Raw genomic sequence first — 25,548 nt, 5'->3', positions numbered from 1 at the left:
GGCAAATGCAACATGGCTACGGGCTAATAAATCACTAGATGAATGGTCCCTAACTAAGACAGTAGGACTATCAAAAGGATGGTAAAATAGGTGATAAGGTGGCGTTATCATGCAGACTGAGGTGAATGTCAAATTCAAACATCCATTGTAATGGCTGAGGAGTCAGTCAAGCACCCGTTCATCATGCACCAGACATGAGCCAACATCCAAAGGTTGGATCCAAAGGGCAGAGGGTGCACTGCACTCACAACTGTTTACACTGGGATCACTATTTGTTATTGAGTCCTTGATGTGATGAAGTGACTGATTAAAGAGTGTTCCATAGAGTGTCACTCGAACCAGGGCCATGGAGGAACACTGCAGGCAAAGGTCATGAATCTGATCAGAAGTGTGGGCTGAGATGTATGGAGAGAGAACGGAAAGGAGGAAAACATTCAAAACTCTAAACTACTCTGCTAAAGCCTACATTCACTTTCTCAGCTTAAAAGATGTATACCAGGAAATACCAGCTGTTAAGTGCACTACAGGGCTTCAACATAACTCAGACTGTAATATGAATGCACAAAGTGACAGGAAGGACATTTGTAGCGGATAATGCAAGGATTACAAACATCCCAAGGTCCCATTTCAATACATCATACAGGAGAACTGTGCAGTAATTGTATATGGCATATCTGACAATTTAAGGATAACAGTAGCCATAAGGTTAATATGAGTCTTAATGTTAATTATGTTCAATGATTATCTACCTCAGGGCGTCTAGCTGGCAGTTACACAAGTAATTCCTGTTACACATACACAACAGGGCTGACTGACTGCACCTTGATGACATCTATATCAAATGGAATCTAAAGTGTATTGACACCTTCGATCAAATTGCAGACAGCTGAACTATCTTTTGTAGTCTTTCAAGCAGAAAAGACAATGTCAACAACAAAGTCAAGACAGAATCCCTCTGACAAACAGATTCATCTACAGGGAATATGTCGTCTTGGTTAATGTTTTCCTTTGGATCCGATTTTTTAAGTTTGGTCTTACTGTTTGGCTTACTTGCCTTAGTGACCTGTGCACCTCATTTGACATCATCAATACGTTGATCCACAGAGGGGCACAACAGTAAAGGCTTGAGTAAATCATATTGATTTTCAGTGTTTATTAGCAACACTTACAGTAGGTTAATGTTCACAGTTGTATTTTCTGGGGGCACAATAGTTTGTATGAGAGCTTTGGCATTTGGACACAAAGTAGTTAAATAAAATGTGACTCGACTTTGAGTAGTTGCAGATGGGTGAGGGTCATTTCGAGCTTTAACACACAAGTTCTGTTCTGCACAAGAAGTTAAATAAGAGGACTTTTTAACTTAGCTGTCTGTTAAGCAATGCAGATCAATGATTAAAAATGCCATGGGCTCTGTGTGTGTGTGTGTGTGTGTGTGTGTGTGTGTGTTTGTGTGTGTGTGTGTGTGTGTCTGTGTGTGTGCGTGTGTGTGTGTCTCTCTCTGTCTTTTTTTTTTTGCATATGGCTGCATTTCTGAATGTTCCCATTCATAACCATGGGTTGCATTTGTGAGAGCAATCGTGTGTGCATTTCTTCATGCTGATGTGAATGTGTGTGCATGTGTGTGTGTACGTCGCTGTGGCAGGGCTGCTGACTCCGCATTTGATCAGACAACACAAGACAAAAAGGCTGAAGTTTAACCAGATGTGTTGGGCCTCTTATTATCTCTCTCACTCATATCTACAGTATGGTCTTCTGTCCCGCCCCCACCCCTTTACTTCCCCTCTCCCATCTCATGTTTGTGTGCGTGTGGCCCCTCCCCCAAGTCCCAGTAAAGAAACATTAACAGGAAATTCATAATTTACAAACCAGAGTCAGACACACTAAATGACTCTGTACAGTCAGGATCAGATATGAAGCAGCCTCTGGCTTATCTTTGAAAGTAAAACTGACCATAGTCTATAAAGTACAGGATTCCATGCTTTAATAGTTAAGAATGTTGTACATTTGCAGCTTCCAATGGCAGACAGACAGCACTGTCCAATATTTAGGATCAATATTTAGAAATCTGCCTTACTTTCTATTCATAGTCAACAAACATTCTTTATTTTTGCGTCTATGGCGAGGATTTCACCAAAAGTAGAGCCCAACTCAAGAGTTCAGTCACAGAACGTTTTGTACTTTTACTTGAATATCGTGCCTACTTGAACTTTAAGAGATTCCGTCTGAGATTCTAACTTGTTGTGATCCTCAAATCTAACAAATGCTCTACAAAAACAGTCTGTGAACATCAGGTATGTGCAAAAGGGGAGGCACACAATTCTCAGCCATGTTCACCAACTGCATTTTGTTACATAAAACCTGTTATTTGAGAATTTAATAGTATGTCTAAATGTACACCTAAGTCTCATGTTCGTCTCTATTGTGATTATAGCAAACGCGTGGCTTCAACTGATGCCATTATTAGCTGAATATACATGAGTCCTTGCTGAATCAGCATTTAAAAGGGACGCGTGTCAGCTGAGGAAACAAATGTATGGAATGTTTGCACCTGAATGGAGCGATTACGCGCTTGAGTAAATGAACCTGATCACAAAGTTTGATCTGTTCCTCGATCCATGAACCACAAAACAAAAAAAACATCTGCAACGTCCAGACATATTATCTGAATAAAAATAATTAGCAGAATAAACGTATTCATCGTTTAAAAAATAAAAAAATAAAATGTATATTATTGGAACGAGTGTTTGTAGTTCATTTGATGAAGATAAAACTCATCATCTCTTCCACTCTGCCTCGCACTTCCGGGTTTGTCGAGCAGTTTTGCCGGTGAAGGAAGTCAGAGATCTTGCATCATTTTGGAGGGAGGGAGGGGGGCCCGGGATGGGAGTGTGTGTGTGTGTGTGTAACACAACAATATGGACACAAACTAAGAAGGATCAACACAAATTAAAACTTTAAAATACTTTTTTGCAACAGTTAAGCTCCTTTGGCGTGGCGGAGCCAGCAGGAACAACGCCTCATCTTCCTCTTCTTCGCTGATCTGAGCCACAAAACCGCGACTTGAACCGGACAAACCAGCAGAAACTAGTTAGTCTAGGCTCGGCACAGACTTTGTGGTCAGTGTGGGAGGTTAGTTAGGTTCAGTTTCGCCACCGATCGCTTCGGTGTAACGGCAGGACAGCTGATCAGACTGAGTGTTTGTGTGTGTGTGTGTGTGTGTGTGTGTGTGTGTCTGTGTCCACGGAGGGGGAACCCTGTGTGTGAATGTACACGTTGTGCAAAGTGCAAGGTCCCTTCTCTGCACACAGATATGAGCTGTGAGCGGCTCTAGTCTCGATTAGACGTCTACCCTCTTCAACTTCAAACTATATATATTTGTTTTCATTTTAATCTTCATCATTTCTACCGGAGATGTCGTGCCTTTTGCTGGGAGTTATACGAAGGCGAGTATTTACAGTTTAACACGTGTTTTATGTTGTAATTTGACTGTTTGCAGGACATCACTTTAGTTTTTTTTCATCATTGATGCTCAGAAAGTCTTAAAGTTTATTATATTTCAGCTTCTACCGTCGCCTTCATCTGCATTTTCATTTTTAACATTTTAAAGTTTAGTTTACTTGATGTAAACTCGGTTACCGAAGGTTTTCGATATTTTAAATCGCTTAAAATCACGTGTTGAGCTTCTAAATGTGACTGCTCTGTTTTATGATGGAAGTTTTTAGATCTTAAACCATTTCTCTTTCAAGCTTGTTCTAAACTAAGAATATACAGGATCTGTTGAGAGATAAGGCATCTGGCGTGAGTCCAACTTCTACACAGCATTCATAATGTGCTCACACACACAGATATGAACCTCTACACCGGCTTGTGTGTCCCTGGTGTGTTTAAACAGTGAAATTAACTGAGCAATAACCTTATCTCACAGTTTACACCACTGAAACTAAATCTCATTGTGAAGTCTTCCTTGTCAGCTGCAACTTGTCAGACTTGATCTCCTGCAACAAGGAACAAATCTGATGCATGTTTGTGCTAAAACACACACATTTACATCTTCCTTCCTTCCTTCCTATTCTTGATCGCTTTAGCCCCCTCAGGGATCGAGATGACTCCGTTATGTCTCACAGGGACTCTGGAGACAAGTGAGCACTCGTTGGCGTTGTGTCTGTGCTTTTGTTTTCCATTCTGGATGCATGCGAGTGACTGAATGACACTATTGTTGACAATTGGTGCATCTTCCTCGTCTTCACCACAGCACGTCTGCAGCTGATTCATCCCAGTGTGTGTGTGTGTGTGTGCGTGCACGTACGTGTACTATGTGAGTCTTGTTTTCTGGTGGTTTGCTCAATGGCAGACTCTGCCCTGAGCGTATTGACCGGCCTGACTGGATGGCGGTAGGCGTGCCTGTGTGTCCTGCATGTGGATTGGTTTGTGGTGTGGAGGTGTGTTTCCTTGTTCTGAGCAAAGGAACATTCCTTGCCAGAGACAGCCCAAGCACATTTGTTCTTCCCATCTCTGGGAGTCTTGACACACCCCTACATGCAGGATCTCCCTTCACTCCTCTGCCTTATTTCATCATCCTCCCCTGAAGCTTTATTTATATAATCCACCGTTAGGAAATAGTAGCATTCCGTTGCCAAATATCCCACTTTGTTGATTGGAAGCATGAGTGTGTAGCATTATGTCCTCATTAGCTTCGGGGGATGGGATGAGGCCTTAATAGGGAGTGAGAAAGGCATGGGAGGGGAGGGAGGGAGGAATGAGTTTGAGTCAATTTAGATCAAAGGTCACTGGACTTCTCCCAGAATGAAAACATTTTGCATGCAAATGAGGAAGAAAAAGAGGCACTGATCTCCCGCCGCAGCTTTCCCCTCATTAACCCTCTCAAGTCAACCGACGCTCCCTGCTTCAGGGAGCAAACCAGCGATTAACAAACGCCTCTAAATGAATTTGCCATTTATCCCGGATCATCTCCTTCACTAATCCAATCACAGTGCCATGCACCGCCCGCACGGTTAGAGAAGTCTAGTGACGTGCCTGAGAGAAGAGCTGGGAGGCAACTTCAAGGTGTGTGTGTGTGTGTGTGTGTGTGTGTGTGTGTGTGTGTGTGTGTGTGTGTGTGTGTGTGTGTGTGTGTGTGTGTGTGTGTGTGTGTGTGTGTGTGTGTGTGTGTGTGTGTGTGTGTGTGTGTTCATGTTCATTCAACCGTTTCCTTTCCACTGAGTTTGACTTTTTTTACATTAATGGTCAAACAAAGTACATGTACTGTGTTCTGTGTGAGCATGAGGTCGTTCTCCACTCTTTGCCCTCGCCATCAAGTTACTCGTTATCTACTTTCTCTTGGCGAACGCCTCAGTTTGCCCATCCACGTGCCCTTTGTACGACCAGATGAGGTGTGTGTGCATGGTTGCCTGCGTGAGAATAAGTGTGGTGTGTGTGTGTGTGTGCATGTGCATGTGATCTACATGCTGGCATTTGACAGGGCAGCCGTGTCCCGTGGTGCCTCTTCTTTCACCCAACAACCGCAGTGTGATTTGTAGGCCCAGTGACAATATTTGCCACACACACACACACACACTCACACACACCTACACCCTGTTTTAACAGCTTGCACAGTGGCTTGTGTTTGTGAATATCATACTGCTAACCAACAATGGGCCGCCCCCCTTCCATGCCTCTCTCTTTATGTGGAGGAGTCCGTTTCCAGCCTCTCGTGTTTCACCAACGGCCCCGCGGAACCACTGACATCTCATTATCAGCTGTGTCACATGGAAACCACGCAACTGTAACTTAGGGAATTACTTAGAAACACAGGCTGAAATTGAGCGTGCAGCACTGTGAAGTGGAGAATAAAGCACCAGGGCGGGAAATTATGGGATTATAGAATAACAAATACATGGATTTGACTTCTTTAGTGGACTTTATATGAAAATAAACTGATTTTCTATTGGTAGCATTTATCTGGAGGGAAACCTGGTAGGACATTGTTAACCAACAGCACACAGGCAGCTCATCTAATCAATCCCCACTCCTCTATCGCTGATCATGGTACTATCAGCGTCTCATAAATGATTGAGAGAGGTGTGTTTCTGTAAGTCGAGGCCATGAAAGCATTCGACAGTAGACCAGCCAGCCTTTCGATGATTCCTGGAATTGCAGTAAAACATCTTCATCTGCAGGATGAATACCAGACAAAAGGATGAACTCTACACACTCTCTCTTTAGAATATTGATGCGTTGTCATTTATCTGCCAGTTGATGCAGTGCAGTCTTTGTTTTGTTGTTGCTGTGTGAAGCGAAAAAACTCTCAAAGTCAGACGCTGTGAAGAGAAACAAATGCTGTCCTTCTCGTATGATGTCATAGTTTTGCTCATGCAGAGAGCCACGTGTTTATTTGTCTTATGCTTTGTCACTATTACTGTATTTCCTTGGAGCACCAGTAGAGGTCAGTAAAGCAAACGGCTCGGCTGAAACGCAGCTCTAAACCTGGCCTGTTGGTGCTTTCCTCTTGCAGACGGGGTCGTGTCGGGGCGAGCGTCGGGGTTCGCTCCCTGGCCTCCGTCCCCTCGCTGCCCTCGGCTGTGGCTGACTTTGTGAAGGGGGCGGTGGAGGAGTGCAAACCGTCTGGCGTGCACGTGGTGACGGGGACGGCGGAGGAGAGCGCAAACATCCTGGCAGGCCTGGAGAGGGATGGGATGGTCAAGAAGCTCTCCAAATATGACAACTGGTGAGCTCTTTGTACATCCTGACATCTTAGGACGTATGGAGGGAGATCGTCTCATCATTTCCCCCCTCAAGTAGATCAGAAGTCACTGTTAACTTATTTTCTGATTGCTATTGTGCTCTTGTTGGCAGCTGGTTGGCGCGTACAGATCCTAAGGACGTGGCTCGGGTGGAGAGCAAGACGGTGATCGTGACCAAGGTGCAGAGGGACACCATCCCCGTCCCTGCTGGGGGGGCCAAGAGCCAACTGGGCAGCTGGATGAGCGAGGCCGACTGGCAGAGAGCTCGAGTGGAACGTTTCCCCGGCTGCATGGCCGGTACGCTGGAGAAGAGTCGGCTACAGAATACAAATGAGAAATTCCGCTCACTCGCTCATCGTCTTTCTTGTGGTCCACAGGCCGGACCATGTATGTGATTCCCTTCAGTATGGGTCCTGTAGGCTCGCCGCTCTCTAAATACGGAGTCCAGGTACTGACGCCTAAAGATCAAAGTGTCCCAGCCTGTGATGACACGGCATGAGCTGTAAACATGAACATTGATTAGCTGTGTGGAAATCACTCCCAACGATGCTTCAGTGCTCGTGAACACGGTGAACAGGAGTCAAAGTTGTGTTCTTCTCCTTTAAGGTGACCGACTCGCCGTATGTGGTGGCCAGCATGGGCATCATGACACGCATGGGCACACCTGTGCTGAACAAACTGGCCGACGGTGTGGAGTTTGTCCGCTGTCAGCACTCTTTGGGACGACCCTTACCGCTCAAAGGTACCAAGTCCAGAAACCTGCTCCTCCATGTCTCCTTGCCTCCTCTCCTTGTCCTCTGCTGCTCTTTCCTCTCTACCCTCTCTCTCTCTCTCTCTCTCCCTCTCTCTCTCTCTCTCTCTCCCTCCCTCTCATTGTTTGTTTCTCTCCCGTCTCCAGCTCCTCTGGTCAACTCGTGGCCCTGTAACCCAGAGAAGGTGTTGATATCTCACCTGCCGGACACCAGGCAGATCCTGTCCTTTGGCAGCGGCTACGGAGGAAACTCCCTGCTGGGTAAGAAGTGCTTCGCCCTCCGTATCGCCTCCCGCATCGCCAAAGACGAGGGCTGGCTGGCTGAGCACATGCTGGTAAGAATGACCGGGTGTGAGACTTAAGCGTGAATGGCTGCCCGCTTGTGTACGTGAACCACAGGGTGAACTTTGACCCTTCGTCCTCTCCTCAGATCCTGGGTATCACCAACCCTCAGGGGGTGAAGCGTTACGTGGCAGCAGCCTTCCCCAGCGCCTGTGGCAAAACCAACCTGGCCATGATGAAACCGGCTCTGCCCGGCTGGAAGGTGGAATGCGTGGGAGACGACATCGCCTGGATGAAGTTTGACAGCCAGGGTGAGCGCGACGGACGCTGGTGCTCTCTCTCACTCCGTACGTACAGTAAAGGGGGGATTGATTGTTGCTAAGACGCGTTTGCATCTGCAGGTAAACTGAGGGCCATTAACCCGGAGAACGGCTTCTTCGGCGTGGCCCCGGGCACCTCGGACAAGACCAACCCCCACGCCATGTCCACCATCGCCAGGAACACGGTGTTCACCAACGTTGGCGAGACCAGCGATGGAGGCGTGTGGTGGGAGGGCCTGGACCCCCCCGCAGCTGGGGTCACACTCACAGACTGGCACGGCAACGCCTGGAAGAAAGGTAACGGACAAACATGTACCAGTCATCTGCAGTCTGACCAAAACTGTCAATCACCGTCCAATCACTTTAATCAGCAGCTAGTTGGTTGATATAACGCTTTTAGAAAGAGGCAAAGCTTTAAAGTTGGACCACATTCTCCTTTAATCATTGACCGAAACTCAGAACTCAGGACTATCCACTATGAAATTGATACTAAAGTCTAAATGGAATGTATGTACTGTCTAAAACGTGTTTCCTGTTTGTGAGCAGGAAGTCCATCTCCATGTGCGCACCCCAACTCCCGCTTCTGCGCCCCAGCGTCTCAGTGTCCCATCATCGACCCCCAGTGGGAGAGCGCGGAGGGTGTCCCCATCGATGCCATCATCTTTGGTGGCAGGAGGCCTGAAGGTCGGTGCCGCTCTCACGTTTACACTCACCAACTGCCCCGTACCGTAAATGATGTCATTGCTTAAAGGCATTCAGCTCTGTCCTCTGCTGCGTGGAACCGTGCCGTAATCTGAACTCTCTGGTTCCGTCAGGGGTCCCTCTGGTGTACGAGTCATTTAACTGGCGTCATGGAGTGTTTGTCGGTGCTTCCATGAGGTCTGAAGCCACTGCAGCAGCTGAGCATCAAGGTACATCCTCACACACCTCCATATGTTCGAAATCCTGTCAGTGTCGATGACAGTATCCTTGTCATCAGAACAGAGTAAGAACTTGGTGTTAACTGTTTTCCTCCAGGCAAGGTGATTATGCACGATCCCTTTGCCATGCGCCCGTTCTTTGGCTACAACTTTGGCGACTACCTGGCTCACTGGCTGAGCATGGAGACTCGCAAGGCCCCCACTCAGCTGCCCAAGATCTTCCACGTCAACTGGTTCAGAAAGGACCCCGCCACCGGCTCCTTCCTCTGGCCCGGCTTTGGCGAGAACGCCCGCGTCCTGGAGTGGATCTTCAAGCGCTGCAGCCGGGAGAGGGACGACGAGGCAGCGAGAAAGAGCATTATCGGCTGGCTGCCACAAGATGGCACCATTGATACAATGGGCCTGAGTGGCAATGTGGATATGGGCGCCCTGTTCGACGTGCCCAAGCACTTCTGGCAGAAGGAGACCCAGGAGTTGAAAGCTTACTTCACCCAGCAGGTGGGCGCTGACCTGCCGCCTCAGGTGGGGGCGGAGCTGAAGGCACTGGAGGACCGGGTACACAACTAGAAAACTGCCGACGGGGAGGGGAAGAGGTCACTGAAGACAGAGCGTCCAATTAATCGCACAGCAGCGTGTTTACATCTACAGAGAATCGGGTCCGGGTCACCCAAGCAACTCATTGGTGATGTCTTTGGGTCATCACACTGGTTCTCTGTATATGTAAATCCAGTGAGCGATTCGCTTTCTCTTCTTCGATGGAGAGAAATCTGTTAGGAATGAAATGTCAAGGTCTGATGATCTACCATGCAATACTGTACCCTTATCACACTACTTTACACCGACGCTGCGTTACTGAGGGAACAGTGAGGGGGCGCGGGGGTGGAAATCTGACTCAGGCCTCACAAAGTTTCAATTCCTTCGAAGCAGCCGTTATCAAACACCACATCTCCCTTCACCCCTGCTCAGCCCAGCAGGTTGCAGGAACACAGTAGTGCCTTCTAGACATTTTTGCAATGCTCCTAATGTTTACAAGCTATCGCCCAAAGATATTCCCGGGAAAAATGCTGACGCGATTTTATTTCTATTATTATTTGGGTTCAAGTGAATCTAAACTCTGTTCCTTTTAAAACTACTGGCAAAGTGTTTTGTTATCTAAACACCATTTATCAGAAGTCCCGTAACAACTCTAAACTTTGTGACAGATTTCCCATGGGGTCACACATTACTATGCATTCATTCAGCCACTTTTGTTATATTATTTTGATTAATCAATGATTTCAGGTGATGTTTACACACATATGTGAATTGTTGGACCAATAAATGCAACTGAGATTATGAGCTATTTTTTAGAAGTTGGATGTCGAAGCTTTTTATGATGGTGCAATGAATAAATCGAAGCAAATGCAGAAAAGACGTCTGCTCTTTTTCATCCGTTTCAACGCAAAATAATGTATGAAGAGACTGTGATGCAGAAGAAAATGGGAAATAAGACGGACTCAGTAATTCTAAATGAAGACTCGACTGCACATGTGAATGCAGAACTGCTTCTGGTGCCACATTTAATAAAGACATTTTCACATCCTGTATTTAAAATAGTTTAAGTTACTTTTATTTGCATGTACAGAATGTGTGAATTACAAATGACAAAAGTTAAAGCGGTAACTGAAACAATACAAATACAAATGGAAAGGTGAAATAAAGCTACATTTGTTATGAATCCTACTAAATTTGAATGCATTTCTATCAACACACTGATGAGCACTGATGGTCACTTGTTCACTTTTTCTTCACCTGAGCGTAGATGCTCTCTGTGTGTGTCGTGGTGTGTGCTGGCTGGGACACTTTGACTTGTGCGTACACTGTGTCCTCATGCCCCTGGCTCTCCCCCGCCTGTGTGGGCTCCAGCCTGGAGAAGTTGATCTCTCCATAGTGGATGCTTCCTATGTTACTGTCTGGTTCTTCAGTATTTGCTGCTGCGCCCATTTGGCTCTGTGGAAATGGAACATACTAGAAATTCAGAGGAGATAATTCCCCACATTCTGATACTACAGTTTTGTATTTTCTCACCTGTGTTTGTTGTCGCGATCGATATGACGACATGAACCACCTGAAAGACACAAGAGTCCCATTAGATCACAGTAGGTAATAACAAAATCTCCCCAGGTATATTCTACAACACTTACCAAACACAGACAACCATGCAGATGAGGACAACAATCCCAATTATCCCTCCTAGAATTGGCTTCCATTGTGGCTCCCCTAACACACAAGAGAAGCAGCCATTTAAAGTGACTATAGTGATGAATTTAAACACAGTGTATGTTTACTATGAGTCCAGTTATTGACATTAGAAGCATTGTGTCTACACGTCTCAAATATGACCAAAGACTTTGAGTAGACAAGGTTTGTCAACATATACTATTGACATCCGAGTCGCTGATTGTGCAGCTTATTGTAAAATATGAGGGATGTATGAATGATGAAGTCGTGTCTGAGCAGCATTGTAAAGAGCGTTCACTGTTTACTCGTTGTTAACCAAACACCTGCACAGATAATGTCTTCACTAAATCCCATCAAATGAATCCACACACATTCTGTATTCATTTGCCAGCATTTACCTTCAATATTCACATGGATCTCTGGTGATGTCTGATGACCAAAGTCATTTGTTGCCATGCAGTAGTAAATTCCTGAGGTGTTCACACTGAAGCTGTAGAAGTCTCCCTCAGATACGTAAACAGCTCCATCTGTGGTGTTCATGAACCAGGTGAAGCTTGAGACAGGAGGGTTGGATCTGCTGGAGCAGGTCAGATTCACTCTGCTGCCCGGTGACACAAAGTTTGAGGGACTGATGGATGCTGAGGTGTCCTTGGGCCCGTCTGAGGAAAATAGGAGAGACGAGCTGGAGTGAGAGACGATCTTTGCATCAGAGCATGAGAGAGGACATGCAGAGACTTACATGAAACTTTAAGACGCAGAATTGCCCCTGATGTCTTGTCTTTGCCTGTGTTCACAGAGTGTGTGGAAACACATATGATGGACAATCCATCGTGCTTGTCAGAGAGGAGAAGGGTCGTCTGGATTTTAGCTATGGAGATCCAGGCTGAATTGTGTTGTGTTTTGTCAGAAGCATGTGTTAGATTCCATGTCAGTCTGGGGGGGGAGAGAGGACAGGGAATTGGAGCTGAACACGTTACAGTGACAGTCTGCTCCTCCTTCAGCTCACCTGAGATTACAATTCTCGGTCTATGAGGGGAATCTGGTTCAAAAAGAAACAGAAAAGAAAAACTGAAAATATCCTCACATTTAACCAGAGTGGAACAGAGAGTGAATTTGATTCATGTCAAAGTGGAATAACTCCATCATGGAACACAATCAATCAAGGGTCAATGTCATTACAGACATTCAAAACAATAAAATGTAATTAAAATATAAAGAGACTCTTACCTGTAACTGTTATGTCAACAGGGTCACAAATTGCTGTTGCCCTGTATGGTCCGTTCTCAATTCTGAAGTAGTACGTCCCGTTGTAGGCTGTGGTTAATCTGTTAAATATAGTGGTGCAGTTTCTCTGAGCCAGGTCTCCAATAATATTTATTGGAGAGGTGTTAACTGTCTTACTGCTGTTGTAAAGCACAGTTCCGTGACCATTCAGATCTGTTTTGTTTTTATGATGCCACACTCCAAAAGTCATTCTTGTGCTGTCAAATGGTTTTTTGTCACCAGGATGATCCATGAAGGTACATGGGATTTTCAAACAAGAGCCACTCAGTGCTTCTATCCTCTGTGGTGAAGTAATGTTAAGACCTGCAGAACAAGGCCTCCTCAGAGCCAGAGCGCCTGTAAAACAGTCATCAGGAACAAAGTTAACAAAAACATCCAGTTTGCTAAATGATTTCAATGCTTTCTGAATCAAAGTGTTTAAAGAGAGCTCACCTGAGAGGAAGAAGAGGCCAAGTATCACACTGTGTGTCACCATATTCACAAATGCCATTGAAACAGCGTGGAGAAACTAAATGCATCAGCTATAATCTCACCAAGAGAGGTTAGAGGAGAAAGACAAGTCATCAGTTTCTTGGTCTCAATGATGAAATGATGGAACTACCAAGTTTCACTTGAGCTGCAAATAACCAACAAAGCCACTTCCCTGTTTAGAGGCTGGAACACAAACATCTGATCTAGACAGCAGGTCCACCCCAATATGTTTCACACATTTCACCTTAAACAGTCCCAATCTGTTTCATTACAGAAGTCAGATGTCACAGCCTCATACACTCATCAGGTTCCCTATAAACAAACAACATGAATACCAAATCAATGATTCCTTTGAATGTATTCTTTTTATTCTGTTGCTTAGTACAAACTGATATGCTTCACTCTCCTTATGTGGATGCATGTTGTGAATAAAACTAAACAGGGCCGTAGCTTAGATTTGTAAAGAAGCGACTTCAGGAGTCTCAGTGAAACAAACATTAAATATTAAACATTAACATGACAACCAAACATTCAACTTACTTGTTGGTTGACATGGTTACACTATATCACAGCATAGCCTAACAAACAGATATGTATGTAAACAGAACACACAACACAAGTCACACTCACACAGAAGTATGAGAGGAAAATGTCATTTTTATCAAAATAAAAGCACATAACACTCTAGACTTTTACAAGTCAAGGCACAACTGCAATACACTCAGAATTATAAATGATCCTTTAAGTTGTGTAACAAAAGATTCAACTATTGACAGTCATTGACTCCTTAACTGGCATGAATACTTCATCTGAGTAAAGTAACACTGTAATATCTACCAAGCAGGAAAAACTATGATCCACCTCTGGATCACTTCCTTGTTTATTTCACCCACAAATGATATTAAGTACAAAAAGAGATTCCAGTGACATCATCATCATCATCCTCATCTTCTTCTTCTTCTTCCCCTTCCATTTCTCCACATGGCTCAGTCTGTTTGGACCTCAATCACTCTGTTGATGTCTTCACACTCCCCTGTGTCCACTGCGTGCTGTGGAAATGAAGCGCGCATGCACACACACACGCACACACACACACACACACACACACACACACACACACACACACACACAGACACAGCTGTCAGTCCTTTCTCTGTGCTGCTTTTGCATCATTCTGTCTTTTGATGACAGATCCTGTTCTGTTTGTGAATCGAATGATGAACTATTTATATTGAAGAAAAATGCATACGACTGCATTACATTGTAGTTTACTGTCACTAAAGCAGGTGCAGATATTTCTGCCTATAGCACATTCTTTGTTTTCTGTGTTTTTGAGTCTTGAGCCAAATGATCTAGTTTAAGCCCAGAATATATAATAATAATAATAAAAATAATAATAATAGATTATCTTACCTTTACAGCTTTAGTGGAATATCTTGATCGAAACCAGCTGGAAGAAATGGAGATGGAATTAAGAGATTTCACACATTTTCATTTTTCCTTGCTTCTGCTAAGGAGGTTGTGTGTTTGTCTCCATCCAGGTGGAAGGATGGAGCACGACTGCTGAAGGAACGCTTTCACCACAAAATGAAGGGATCAGTTAAAATAATGGAGGTATGAGTTCTAATGAGTTCTTGCATATTCTGTGATCTATTTTCCTCATTCTTTACACCACATTGACACCAATCAGTTATAAAAACATCAACTCTTTCCTTGATGATTGAAACGTTCCTCACCACTCAAAGGCGATCAGTGTGACAATCAGCAGGACGACTCCAAGGGTCCTCACTGTAACGCTGACAACCACCACCAACTGATCATCACCTGTCACACAACACCATGGTTACCGTCTGCCACGGCTCAAAAACATCACACACACACACACACACACACACACACACACACACACACACACACACACACACAACCACGCACGCACACGCACACACAAACACACACACACACACACACACACACACACAAATGTATTCACTTAATCCCATCAAATGAATCCACACACATTCTGTATTCATTTGCCAGCATTTACCTTCAATATTCACATGGATCTCTGGTGATGTCTGATTACCAAAGTCATTTGTTGCCATGCAGTAGTAAATTCCTGAGGTGTTCACATTGAAGCTGTGAAAGTCTCCCTCAGATATGTAAACAGCTCCATCTGTGGTGTTCATGAACCAGGTGAAGCTTGAGACAGGAGGGTTGGATCTGCTGGAGCAGGTCAGATTCACTCTGCTGCCCGGTGACACAAAGTTTGAGGGACTGATGGATGCTGAGGTGTCCTTGGGCCCGTCTGAGGAAAATATGAGAGACGAGCTGGAGTGAGAGACGATCTTTGCATCAGAGCATGAGAGAGGACATGCAGAGACTTACATGAAACTTTAAGACGCAGAATTGCCCCTGATGTCTTGTCTTTGCCTGTGTTCACAGAGTGTGTGGAAAAACATTTGATAGACAATCCATCGTGCTTGTCAGAGAGGAGAAGGGTCGTCTGGATTTTAGCTATGGAGATCCAGGTTGAATTGTGTTGTGTTTTGTCAGAAGCATGTGGGAGATTCCATGTCAGTCTGGGGGGGGAGCGAGGACAGGGAATGGGAGCTGAACACGTTACAGTGACAGTCTGCTCCTCCTTCAGCTCACCTGAGATTACAATTCTGGGTCTCTGAGGGGAATCTGGTTCAAAAAGAAACAGAAAAGAAAAACTGAAAATATCCTCACATTTAACCAGAGTGGAACAGAGAGTGAATTTGATTCATGACAAAGTGGAATAACTCCATCATGGAACACAATCAATCAAGGGTCAATGTCATTACAGACATTCAAAACAATAAAATGTAATTAAAATATAAAGAGACTCTTACCTGTAACTGTTATGTCAACAGGGTCACAAAGTGCTGTTGCCCTGTATGGTCCGTTCTCAATTCTGAAGTAGTACGTCCCGTTGTAGGCTGTGGTTAATCTGTTAAATATAGTGGTGCAGTTTCTCTGAGCCAGGTCTCCAATAATATTTATTGGAGAGGTATTAACTGTCTTACTGCTGTTGTAAATCACAGTTCCGTGATCATTCAGATATGTTGATTTTTCTGATTTTTTTTGCCACACTCCAAAAGTCATTCTTGTGCTGTCAAATGGTTTTTTGTCACCAGGATGATCCATGAAGATACATGGGATTTTCAAACAAGAGCCACTCAGTGCTTCTATCCTCTGTGGTGAAGTAATGTTAAGACCTGCAGAACAAGGCCTCCTCAGAGCCAGAGCGCCTGTAAAACAGTCATCAGGAACAAAGTTAACAAAAACATCCAGTTTGCTAAATGATTTCAATGCTTTCTGAATCAAAGTCTTTAAAGAGAGCTCACCTGAGAGGAAGAAGAGGCCAAGTATCACACTGTGTGTCACCATATTCACAAATGCCATTGAAACAGCGTGGAGAAACTAAATGCATCAGTTATAATCTCACCAAGAGAGCTCAGAGGAGAAAGACAAGTCATCAGTTTCTTGGTCTCAATGATGAAATGATGGAACTACCAAGTTCCAGTTGAGCTGCGACAAACCAACAAAGCTACTTCCCTGATTAGAGGCAGGACCACAAACACATCTGATCTAAACAGCAGCTCCACCCCAATATGTTTCACACATTTCACCTTAAACAGTCACACTCTGTTTTATTACAGAAGTCAGATGTCACAGCCTCATACACTCATCAGGTTCCCTATAAACAAACAACATGAATACCAAATCAATGATTCCTTTGAATGTATTCTTTTTATTCTGATGCTCAGTACAAACTGATATGCTTCACTCTCCTTATGTGGATGCATGTTGTGAATAAAACTAAACAGGGCCGTAGCTTAGATTTGTAAAGAAGCGACTTCAGGAGTCTCAGTGAAACAAACATTAAATATTAAACATTAACATGACAACCAAACATTCAACTTACTTGTTGGTTGACATGGTAACACATGGTTAATCCTGTATTTAAAATAGTTTTGTTACTTTTATTTGCATGTACAGAATGTGTGAATTACAAATGACAAAAGTTAAAGCGGTAACTGAAACAATACAAATACAAATGGAAAGGTGAAATAAAGCTACATTTGTTATGAATCCTACTAAATTTGAATGCATTTCTATCAACACACTGATGAGCACTGATGGTCACTTGTTCACTTTTTCTTCACCTGAGCGTAGATGCTCTCTGTTTGTGTCGTGGTGTGTGCTGGCTGGGACACTTTGACTTGTGCGTACACTGTGTCCTCATGCCCCTGGCTCTCCCCCGCCTGTGTGGGCTCCAGCCTGGAGAAGTTGATCTCTCCATAGTGGATGCTTCCTACGTTATTGTCTGGTTCTTCAGTATTTGCTGCTGCGCCCATTTGGCTCTGTGGAAATGGAACATACGAGAAATTCAGAGGAGATAATTCCCCGCATTCTGATACTACAGTTTTGTATTTTCTCACCTGTGTTTGTTGTCGCGATCGATATGACGACTTTAACCACCTGAAAGACACAAGAATCCCATTAGATCACAGTAGGTAATAACAAAATCTCCCCAGGTATATTCTACAACACTTACCAAACACAGACAACCAGGCAGATGAGGACAATAATCCCAATTATCCCTCCTAGAATTGGCTTCCATTGTGGCTCCCCTAACACACAAGAGAAGCAGCCATTTAAAGTGACTATAAAGTGACTATAGTGATGAATTTAAACACAGTGTATGTTTACTATGAGTCCAGTTATTGACATTAGAAGCATTGTGTCTACATGTCTACCAAGTTTCACTTGAGCTGCGACTAACAAACAAAGCCACTTCCCTGTTTAGAGGCTGGACCACAAACACATCTGATCTAAACAGCAGGTCCACCCTAATATGCTTCACACCTTAAACAATCACACTCTGTTTCATTACAGAAGTCAGATGTCACAGACATGTATGTAAACAGAACACACAACACAAGTCACACTCACACAGAAGTATGAGAGGAAAATGTCATTTTTATCAAAATAAAAGCACATAACCCTCTCGACTTTTACAAGTCAAGGCACAACTGCAATACACTCAGAATTATAAATGATCCTTTAAGTTGTGTAACAAAAGATTCAACTATTGACAGTCATTGACTCCTTAACAGTGATACCAGTAATATCTAATCTGACCTCTTTTTTCGGTAACGAGTAATCTAACGCATTACTATTTCCAAACCAGTAATCAGATTAAATTTACTTATCCAAGTAACTGTGCGTTACCATTCCTTAATTAAAAATAAAATATCAATAATATGTATTATATTCTTTGCTTTCTTCTTGTTTCGGGGATGAACGTCATGTGTGCGACATGTCACGTGTAAACCACGCTGCACAAACGTATGTAAACAACAATGGAGGGAGGAGAGAGATGCGCGCTTTCGGGCTGGAAATACAGTCATTATTTTCAGTTTGTGTCGGCTAAACAAGACAACATAAAAGTTCGCTGTACACTTTGTGCTGGCGACAAAGTGCTTTCTTGCTATAGAAACACGACTTCGTATTTAGAGAAACATTTGGAGTCGCAGCATGGCACAGTACAATTATCAGAGCAAGCCCCAGGTGGTGCAAGAGAGCTGCGACTAATGGAGATACATTGTTGGAGTTACTGTTAAAATTCACTTCCAATAAAGTGAGTATTGGCAAAACCGGTTGTTATTTTTATGTAGAGGCGGAGGAGGTTGTTGTCGGCAGCTGCTGAAAGTAACTAATAAAGTAACGAGTAACCTAACTTAGTTACTTTTAAAATCAAGTAATCAGTAAAGTAACTTAGTTACTTTCTCAAGGTAACTGTGGCAACACTGCTCCTTAACCGGCATGAATACTTCATCTGAGAAAGGAACACTGTAATATCTACCAAGCTGGAAAGACTATGATCCACCCACAAATGATGATAATAAGTACAAAAAGAGATTCCAGTGGCATCATCTTCTTCTTCTCCTCCCTTTTCTCCACATTGCTCAGTGTGTTTGGACCTCAATCACTCTGTTGATGTTGTCACACTCCCCTGTGTCCACTGCATCCTGTGGAAATGAAGCAGACACACACACACACACACACACACACACACACACACACAGCTGTCAGTGCTGTAGTCACTCTACAGCGATGTGCTCAGTGAGCATGTGCACCAATGATGCATTCAAATGTGTTTTTGTGGATGATGGACAGTATCAGGATAATATATCCAGATAATTTATGTTATTGACTGAATGAATGTTCAAAATAAAAGCCCTTGGTTCTTCCTCAGCAGGAGCTTTTTCAGAACAAGCTCCTTCCTGTATCTCAGTAGTAATTAAGACCAAGAACACACAACAATTTCCCAATTTTCAGGAACATTTCCAGGTCACATTTCTAAATTTCAATTGAAGTAGAATTTCTTTTCCATTAGTCCAGCATGCTTGCATTCATGTTTTTGACTTTTCCTCCTATTTTAGTCCTTTTTTTCCTTCCTTTATTTGTGTTGGACCTGACTTTTATGTGCACATTACTTGGCCTCAGTCTTCTTCACCATCTTTCTCTGTGCTGCTTCTGCATCATTCTGTCTTTTGATGACAGATCCTGTTCTGTTTGTCTGTTTGTAGTTTTAGCCCAGAATAAATCATGTCTCGTGTTTTACCTTTACAGCTTTAGTGGAATATCTTGATCGAAACCAGCTGGAAGAAATGGAGATGGAATTAAGAGATTTCACACATTTTCATTTTTCCTTGCTTCTGCTAAGGAGGTTGTGTGTTTGTCTCCATCCAGGTGGAAGGATGGAGCACGACTGCTGAAGGAACGCTTTCACCACAAAATGAAGGGATCAGTTAAAATAATGGAGGTATGAGTTCTAATGAGTTCTTGCATATTCTGTGATCTATTTTCCTCATTCTTTACACCACATTGACACCAATCAGTTATAAAAACATCAACTCTTTCCTTGATGATTGAAACGTTCCTCACCACTTAAAGGCGATCAGTGTGACAATCAGCAGGACGACTCCAAGGGTCCTCACTGTAACGCTGACAACCACCACCAACTGATCTGTCACACAACACCATGGTTACCGTCTGCCACGGCTCAAAAACATCACACGCACGCACGCACGCACGCACACACACACACACACAAGAATGTATTCACTAAATCCCATCAAATGAATCCACACACATTCTGTATTCATTTGCCAGCATTTACCTTCAATATTCACATGGATCTCTGGTGATGTCTGATGACCAAAGTCATTTGTTGCCATGCAGTAGTAAATTCCTGAGGTGGTCACACTGAAGCTGTAGAAGTCTCCCTCAGATACGTAAACAGCTCCATCTGTGGTGTTCATGAACCAGGTGAAGCTTGAGACAGGAGGATTGGATCTGCTGGAGCAGGTCAGATTCACTCTGCTGCCCGGTGACACAAAGTTTGAGGGACTGATGGATGCTGAGGTGTCCTTGGGCCCGTCTGAGGAAAATATGAGAGACGAGCTGGAGTGAGAGACGATCTTTGCATCAGAGCATGAGAGAGGACATGCAGAGACCTACATGAAACTTTAAGATGCTTAATTTCCGATGATGTCTTGTCTTTGCCTGTGTTCACAGAGTGTGTGGAAACAAATATGATGGAGAATCCATCGTGCTTGTCAGAGAGGAGAAGGGTCGTCTGGATTTTAGCTATGGAGATCCAGGTTGAATTGTGTTGTGTTTTGTCAGAAGCATGTGGGAGATTCCATGTCAGTCTGGGGGGGGAGAGAGGACAGGGAATTGGAGCTGAACACATCACAGTGACAGTCTGCTCCTCCTTCAGCTCGTCTGAGATTACAATTCTGGGTCTCCGAGGGGAATCTGGTTCAAAAAGAAACAGAAAAGAAAAACTGAAAATATCCTCACATTTAACCAGAGTGGAACAGAGAGTGAATTTGATTCATGACAAAGTGGAATAACTCCATCATGGAACACAATCAATCAAGGGTCAAAGTCAGTGCATGATTTCTAAAATGATTACAGACATTCAAAACAATAAAATGTAATTAAAATATAAAGAGACTCTTACCTGTAACTGTTATGTCAACAGGGTCACAAAGTGCTGTTGCCCTGTATGGTCCGTTCTCAATTCTGAAGTAGTACGTCCCGTTGTAGGCTGTGGTTAAACTGTTAAATATAGTGGTGCAGTTTCTCTGAGCCAGGTCTCCAATAATAGTTATTGAAGAGGTGTTAACTGTCTTACTGCTGTTGTAAATCACAGTTCCGTGATCATTCAGATATGTTGATTTTTCTGATTTTTTTTGCCACACTCCAAAAGTCATTCTTGTGCTGTCAAATGGTTTTTGTAACCAGGATGATCCATGAAGATACATGGGATTTTCAAACAAGAGCCACTCAGTGCTTCTATCCTCTGTGGTGAAGTAATGTAAAGACCTGCAGAACAAGGCCTCCTCAGAGCCAGAGCGCCTGTAAAACAGTCATCAGGAACAAAGTTAACAAAAACATCCAGTTTGCTAAATGATTTAAATGCTTTCTGAATCAAAGTGTTTAAAGAGAGCTCACCTGAGAGGAAGAAGAGGCCAAGTATCACACTGTGTGTCACCATATTCACAAATGCCATTGAAAGAGCGTTGAGAAACTAAATGCATCAGCTATAATCTCACCAAGAGAGCTCAGAGGAGAAAGACAAGTCATCAGTTTCTTGGTCTCAATGATGAAATGATGGAACTACCAAGTTTCACTTGAGCTGCAAATAACCAACAAAGCCACTTCCCTGTTTAGAGGCTGGAACACAAACATCTGATCTAGACAGCAGGTCCACCCAATATGTTTCACACATTTCACCTTAAACAGTCACACTCTGTTTTATTACAGAAGTCAGATGTCACAGCCTCATACACTCATCAGGTTCCCTATAAACAAACAACATGAATACCAAATCAATGATTCCTTTGAATGTATTCTTTTTATTCTGTTGCTTAGTACAAACTGATATGCTTCACTCTCCTTATGTGGATACATGTTGTGAATAAAACTAAACAGGGCCGTAGCTTAGATTTGTAAAGAAGCGACTTCAGGAGTCTCAGTGAAACAAACATTAAATATTAAACATTAACATGACAACCAAACATTCAACTTACTTGTTGGTTGACATGGTTACACTATATCACAGCATAGCCTAACAAACAGATATGTATGTAAACAGAACACACAACACAAGTCACACTCACACAGAAGTATGAGAGGAAAATGTCATTTTTATCAAAATAAAAGCACATAACACTCTAGACTTTTACAAGTCAAGGCACAACTGCAATACACTCAGAATTATAAATGATCCTTTAAGTTGTGTAACAAAAGATTCAACTATTGACAGTCATTGACTCCTTAACTGGCATGAATACTTCATCTGAGTAAAGTAACACTGTAATATCTACCAAGCAGGAAAAACTATGATCCACCTCTGGATCACTTCCTTGTTTATTTCACCCACAAATGATATTAAGTACAAAAAGAGATTCCAGTGACATCATCATCATCATCCTCATCTTCTTCTTCTTCTTCCCCTTCCATTTCTCCACATGGCTCAGTCTGTTTGGACCTCAATCACTCTGTTGATGTCTTCACACTCCCCTGTGTCCACTGCGTGCTGTGGAAATGAAGCGCGCGTGCACACACACACACACACACACACACACACACACACACACACACACACACACACACACACAGCTGTCAGTCCTTTCTCTGTGCTGCTTTTGCATCATTCTGTCTTTTGATGACAGATCCTGTTCTGTTTGTGAATCGAATGATGAACTATTTATATTGAAGAAAAATGCATACGACTGCATTACATTGTAGTTTACTGTCACTAAAGCAGGTGCAGATATTTCTGCCTATAGCACATTCTTTGTTTTCTGTGTTTTTGAGTCTTGAGCCAAATGATCTAGTTTTAGCCCAGAATATATAATAATAATAATAATAATAATAATAATAGATTATCTTACCTTTACAGCTTTAGTGGAATATCTTGATCGAAACCAGCTGGAAGAAATGGAGATGGAATTAAGAGATTTCACACATTTTCATTTTTCCTTGCTTCTGCTAAGGAGGTTGTGTGTTTGTCTCCATCCAGGTGGAAGGATGGAGCACGACTGCTGAAGGAACGCTTTCACCACAAAATGAAGGGATCAGTTAAAATAATGGAGGTATGAGTTCTAATGAGTTCTTGCATATTCTGTGATCTATTTTCCTCATTCTTTACACCACATTGACACCGATCAGTTATAAAAACATCAACTCTTTCCTTGATGATTGAAATGTTCCTCACCACTCAAAGGCGATCAGTGTGACGATCAGCAGGACGACTCCAAGGGTCGTCACTGTAACGCTGACAACCACCACCAACTGATCATCACCTGTCACACAACACCATGGTTACCGTCTGCCACGGCTCAAAAACATCACACACACACACACACACACACACACACACACACAACCACGCACGCACGCGCACGCACACACAAACACACACACACACACACACAAATGTATTCACTTAATCCCATCAAATGAATCCACACACATTCTGTATTCATTTGCCAGCATTTACCTTCAATATTCACATGGATCTCTGGTGATGTCTGATGACCAAAGTCATTTGTTGCCATGCAGTAGTAAATTCCTGAGGTGTTCACATTGAAGCTGTGAAAGTCTCCCTCAGATATGTAAACAGCTCCATCTGTGGTGTTCATGAACCAGGTGAAGCTTGAGACAGGAGGGTTGGATCTGCTGGAGCAGGTCAGATTCACTCTGCTGCCCGGTGACACAAAGTTTGAGGGACTGATGGATGCTGAGGTGTCCTTGGGCCCGTCTGAGGAAAATATGAGAGACGAGCTGGAGTGAGAGACGATCTTTGCATCAGAGCATGAGAGAGGACATGCAGAGACTTACATGAAACTTTAAGACGCAGTATTGCCCCTGATGTCTTGTCTTTGCCTGTGTTCACAGAGTGTGTGGAAAAACATTTGATAGACAATCCATCGTGCTTGTCAGAGAGGAGAAGGGTCGTCTGGATTTTAGCTATGGAGATCCAGGTTGAATTGTGTTGTGTTTTGTCAGAAGCATGTGGGAGATTCCATGTCAGTCTGGGGGGGGAGCGAGGACAGGGAATGGGAGCTGAACACGTTACAGTGACAGTCTGCTCCTCCTTCAGCTCACCTGAGATTACAATTCTGGGTCTCTGAGGGGAATCTGGTTCAAAAAGAAACAGATAAGAAAAACTGAAAATATCCTCACATTTAACCAGAGTGGAACAGAGAGTGAATTTGATTCATGACAAAGTGGAATAACTCCATCATGGAACACAATCAATCAAGGGTCAAAGTCAGTGCATGATTTCTAAAATGATTACAGACATTCAAAAGAATAAAATGTAATTAAAATATAAAGAGACTCTTACCTGTAACTGTTATGGCAACAGGGTCACAAAGTGCTGCTGCCCTGTATGGTCCGTTCTCAATTCTGAAGTAGTACGTCCCGTCGTAGGCTGTGGTTAAACTGTTAAATATAGTGGTGCAGTTTCTCTGAGCCAGGTCTCCAATAATATTTATTGGAGGGGTGTTAACTGTCTTACTGCTGTTGTAAATAACAATATTTCTATTGTACTGAAGGTTATGTTTGACCCACACTCCAAAAGTTGTTCTTGTGCTCTTAAATTTTTTTTTTTTGCCTGATCGATCCCTGAAGGTACATGGGATTTGCAAACAAGAGCCACTCAGTGCTTCTATCCTCTGTAGTGAATTAATGTCAAGATCTGCGAGACAACGCCTCCCCTGAGCCAGAGCGCCTGTAAAACAGTCATCAGGAACAAAGTTAACAAAAACATCCAGTTTGCTAAATGATTTCAATGCTTTCTGAATCAAAGTGTTTAAAGAGAGCTCACCTGAAAGGAAGAAGAGGCCAAGTATCACACTGTGTGTCACCATATTCACAAATGCCATTGAAACAGCGTGGAGAAACTAAATGCATCAGTTATAATCTCACCAAGAGAGGTTAGAGGAGAAGGACAAGTCATCAGTTTCTTGATCTCACTGATGAAATGATGGAACTACCAAGTTCCAGTTGAGCTGCGACAAACCATCAAAGCCACTTCCCTGATTAGAGGCTGGAACACAAACACATCTGATCTAAACAGCAGCTCCACCCCAATATGTTTCACACATTTCACCTTAAACAGTCACACTCTGTTTCACTACAGACAACACTAATACCAAATCAATGATTCCTTTTCCAATTCAACTACAATACAAATAACTCTATAATAAGCTGCACTCAAAGACCACAGAGTGGAAATGCCTGGATGTATCAAGGGAGACTTCCCTTTTGCAAAATACGGCTACTGCAGAGGTGTTCAAAACCATATCAACCACTTCCTGTTTACATTTTTAACTTGCACGCCTACGATAGCGATTGATTGATTGATGATTACAGGCAGAAATTGCACAATCCACACCACAAAACTTACAAGACCAAATACTGCCAATGGAAACATAACGCTA

General features: G+C 43.2%; 4 protein-coding genes and 1 pseudogene across 4 annotated transcripts; 1 reads left to right on the top strand and 4 right to left on the bottom strand.

Annotated features, from left to right (window-relative positions):
- Positions 1-6,477: 6,477 nt before the first annotated feature.
- Positions 6,478-10,599, top strand: pck2 (phosphoenolpyruvate carboxykinase 2 (mitochondrial)). Its single transcript, XM_076161043.1, has 10 exons — positions 6,478-6,724; positions 6,853-7,037; positions 7,118-7,188; positions 7,347-7,482; positions 7,639-7,826; positions 7,922-8,084; positions 8,175-8,390; positions 8,640-8,777; positions 8,909-9,004; positions 9,111-10,599. Exons 1-10 carry the CDS (start codon positions 6,693-6,695, stop codon positions 9,578-9,580), a joined length of 1,695 nt encoding a protein of 564 aa, XP_076017158.1. The 5' UTR covers positions 6,478-6,692; the 3' UTR covers positions 9,581-10,599.
- A 15-nt stretch (positions 10,600-10,614) lies between these two features.
- Positions 10,615-13,078, bottom strand: LOC143009047 (myelin-associated glycoprotein-like). Its single transcript, XM_076161042.1, has 7 exons — positions 12,950-13,078; positions 12,461-12,853; positions 11,973-12,272; positions 11,632-11,892; positions 11,197-11,272; positions 11,081-11,120; positions 10,615-11,002 (listed from the first exon to the last, which is right to left on the bottom strand). Exons 1-7 carry the CDS (start codon positions 13,005-13,007, stop codon positions 10,790-10,792), a joined length of 1,341 nt encoding a protein of 446 aa, XP_076017157.1. The 5' UTR covers positions 13,008-13,078; the 3' UTR covers positions 10,615-10,789.
- A 337-nt stretch (positions 13,079-13,415) lies between these two features.
- On the bottom strand, positions 13,416-16,548 carry LOC143009049 (myelin-associated glycoprotein-like). Its single transcript, XM_076161044.1, has 7 exons — positions 16,360-16,548; positions 15,865-16,263; positions 15,377-15,676; positions 15,036-15,296; positions 14,725-14,812; positions 14,402-14,438; positions 13,416-14,037 (listed from the first exon to the last, which is right to left on the bottom strand). Exons 1-7 carry the CDS (start codon positions 16,415-16,417, stop codon positions 13,975-13,977), a joined length of 1,206 nt encoding a protein of 401 aa, XP_076017159.1. The 5' UTR covers positions 16,418-16,548; the 3' UTR covers positions 13,416-13,974.
- Positions 16,549-16,579: 31 nt separating this feature from the next.
- LOC143009046 (myelin-associated glycoprotein-like) lies at positions 16,580-21,683 on the bottom strand (annotated as a pseudogene).
- A 267-nt stretch (positions 21,684-21,950) lies between these two features.
- Positions 21,951-25,333, bottom strand: LOC143009055 (B-cell receptor CD22-like). The gene is made up of 7 exons (XM_076161051.1): positions 24,933-25,333; positions 24,450-24,836; positions 23,942-24,241; positions 23,601-23,861; positions 23,316-23,403; positions 22,993-23,029; positions 21,951-22,634 (listed from the first exon to the last, which is right to left on the bottom strand). Exons 1-7 carry the CDS (start codon positions 24,988-24,990, stop codon positions 22,572-22,574), a joined length of 1,194 nt encoding a protein of 397 aa, XP_076017166.1. The 5' UTR covers positions 24,991-25,333; the 3' UTR covers positions 21,951-22,571.
- Positions 25,334-25,548: the final 215 nt, after the last annotated feature.

The sequence above is a fragment of the Genypterus blacodes genome, unplaced genomic scaffold, assembly GCF_046128005.1.
Source record: "Genypterus blacodes isolate CSIRO-AG114 ecotype Tasmania unplaced genomic scaffold, CSIRO-AGI_Gbla_v1 ptg000110l_1, whole genome shotgun sequence".
Taxonomy (NCBI): Eukaryota; Metazoa; Chordata; class Actinopteri; order Ophidiiformes; family Ophidiidae; genus Genypterus; species Genypterus blacodes.
This window is presented reverse-complemented; position numbering and strand designations above follow the sequence as displayed.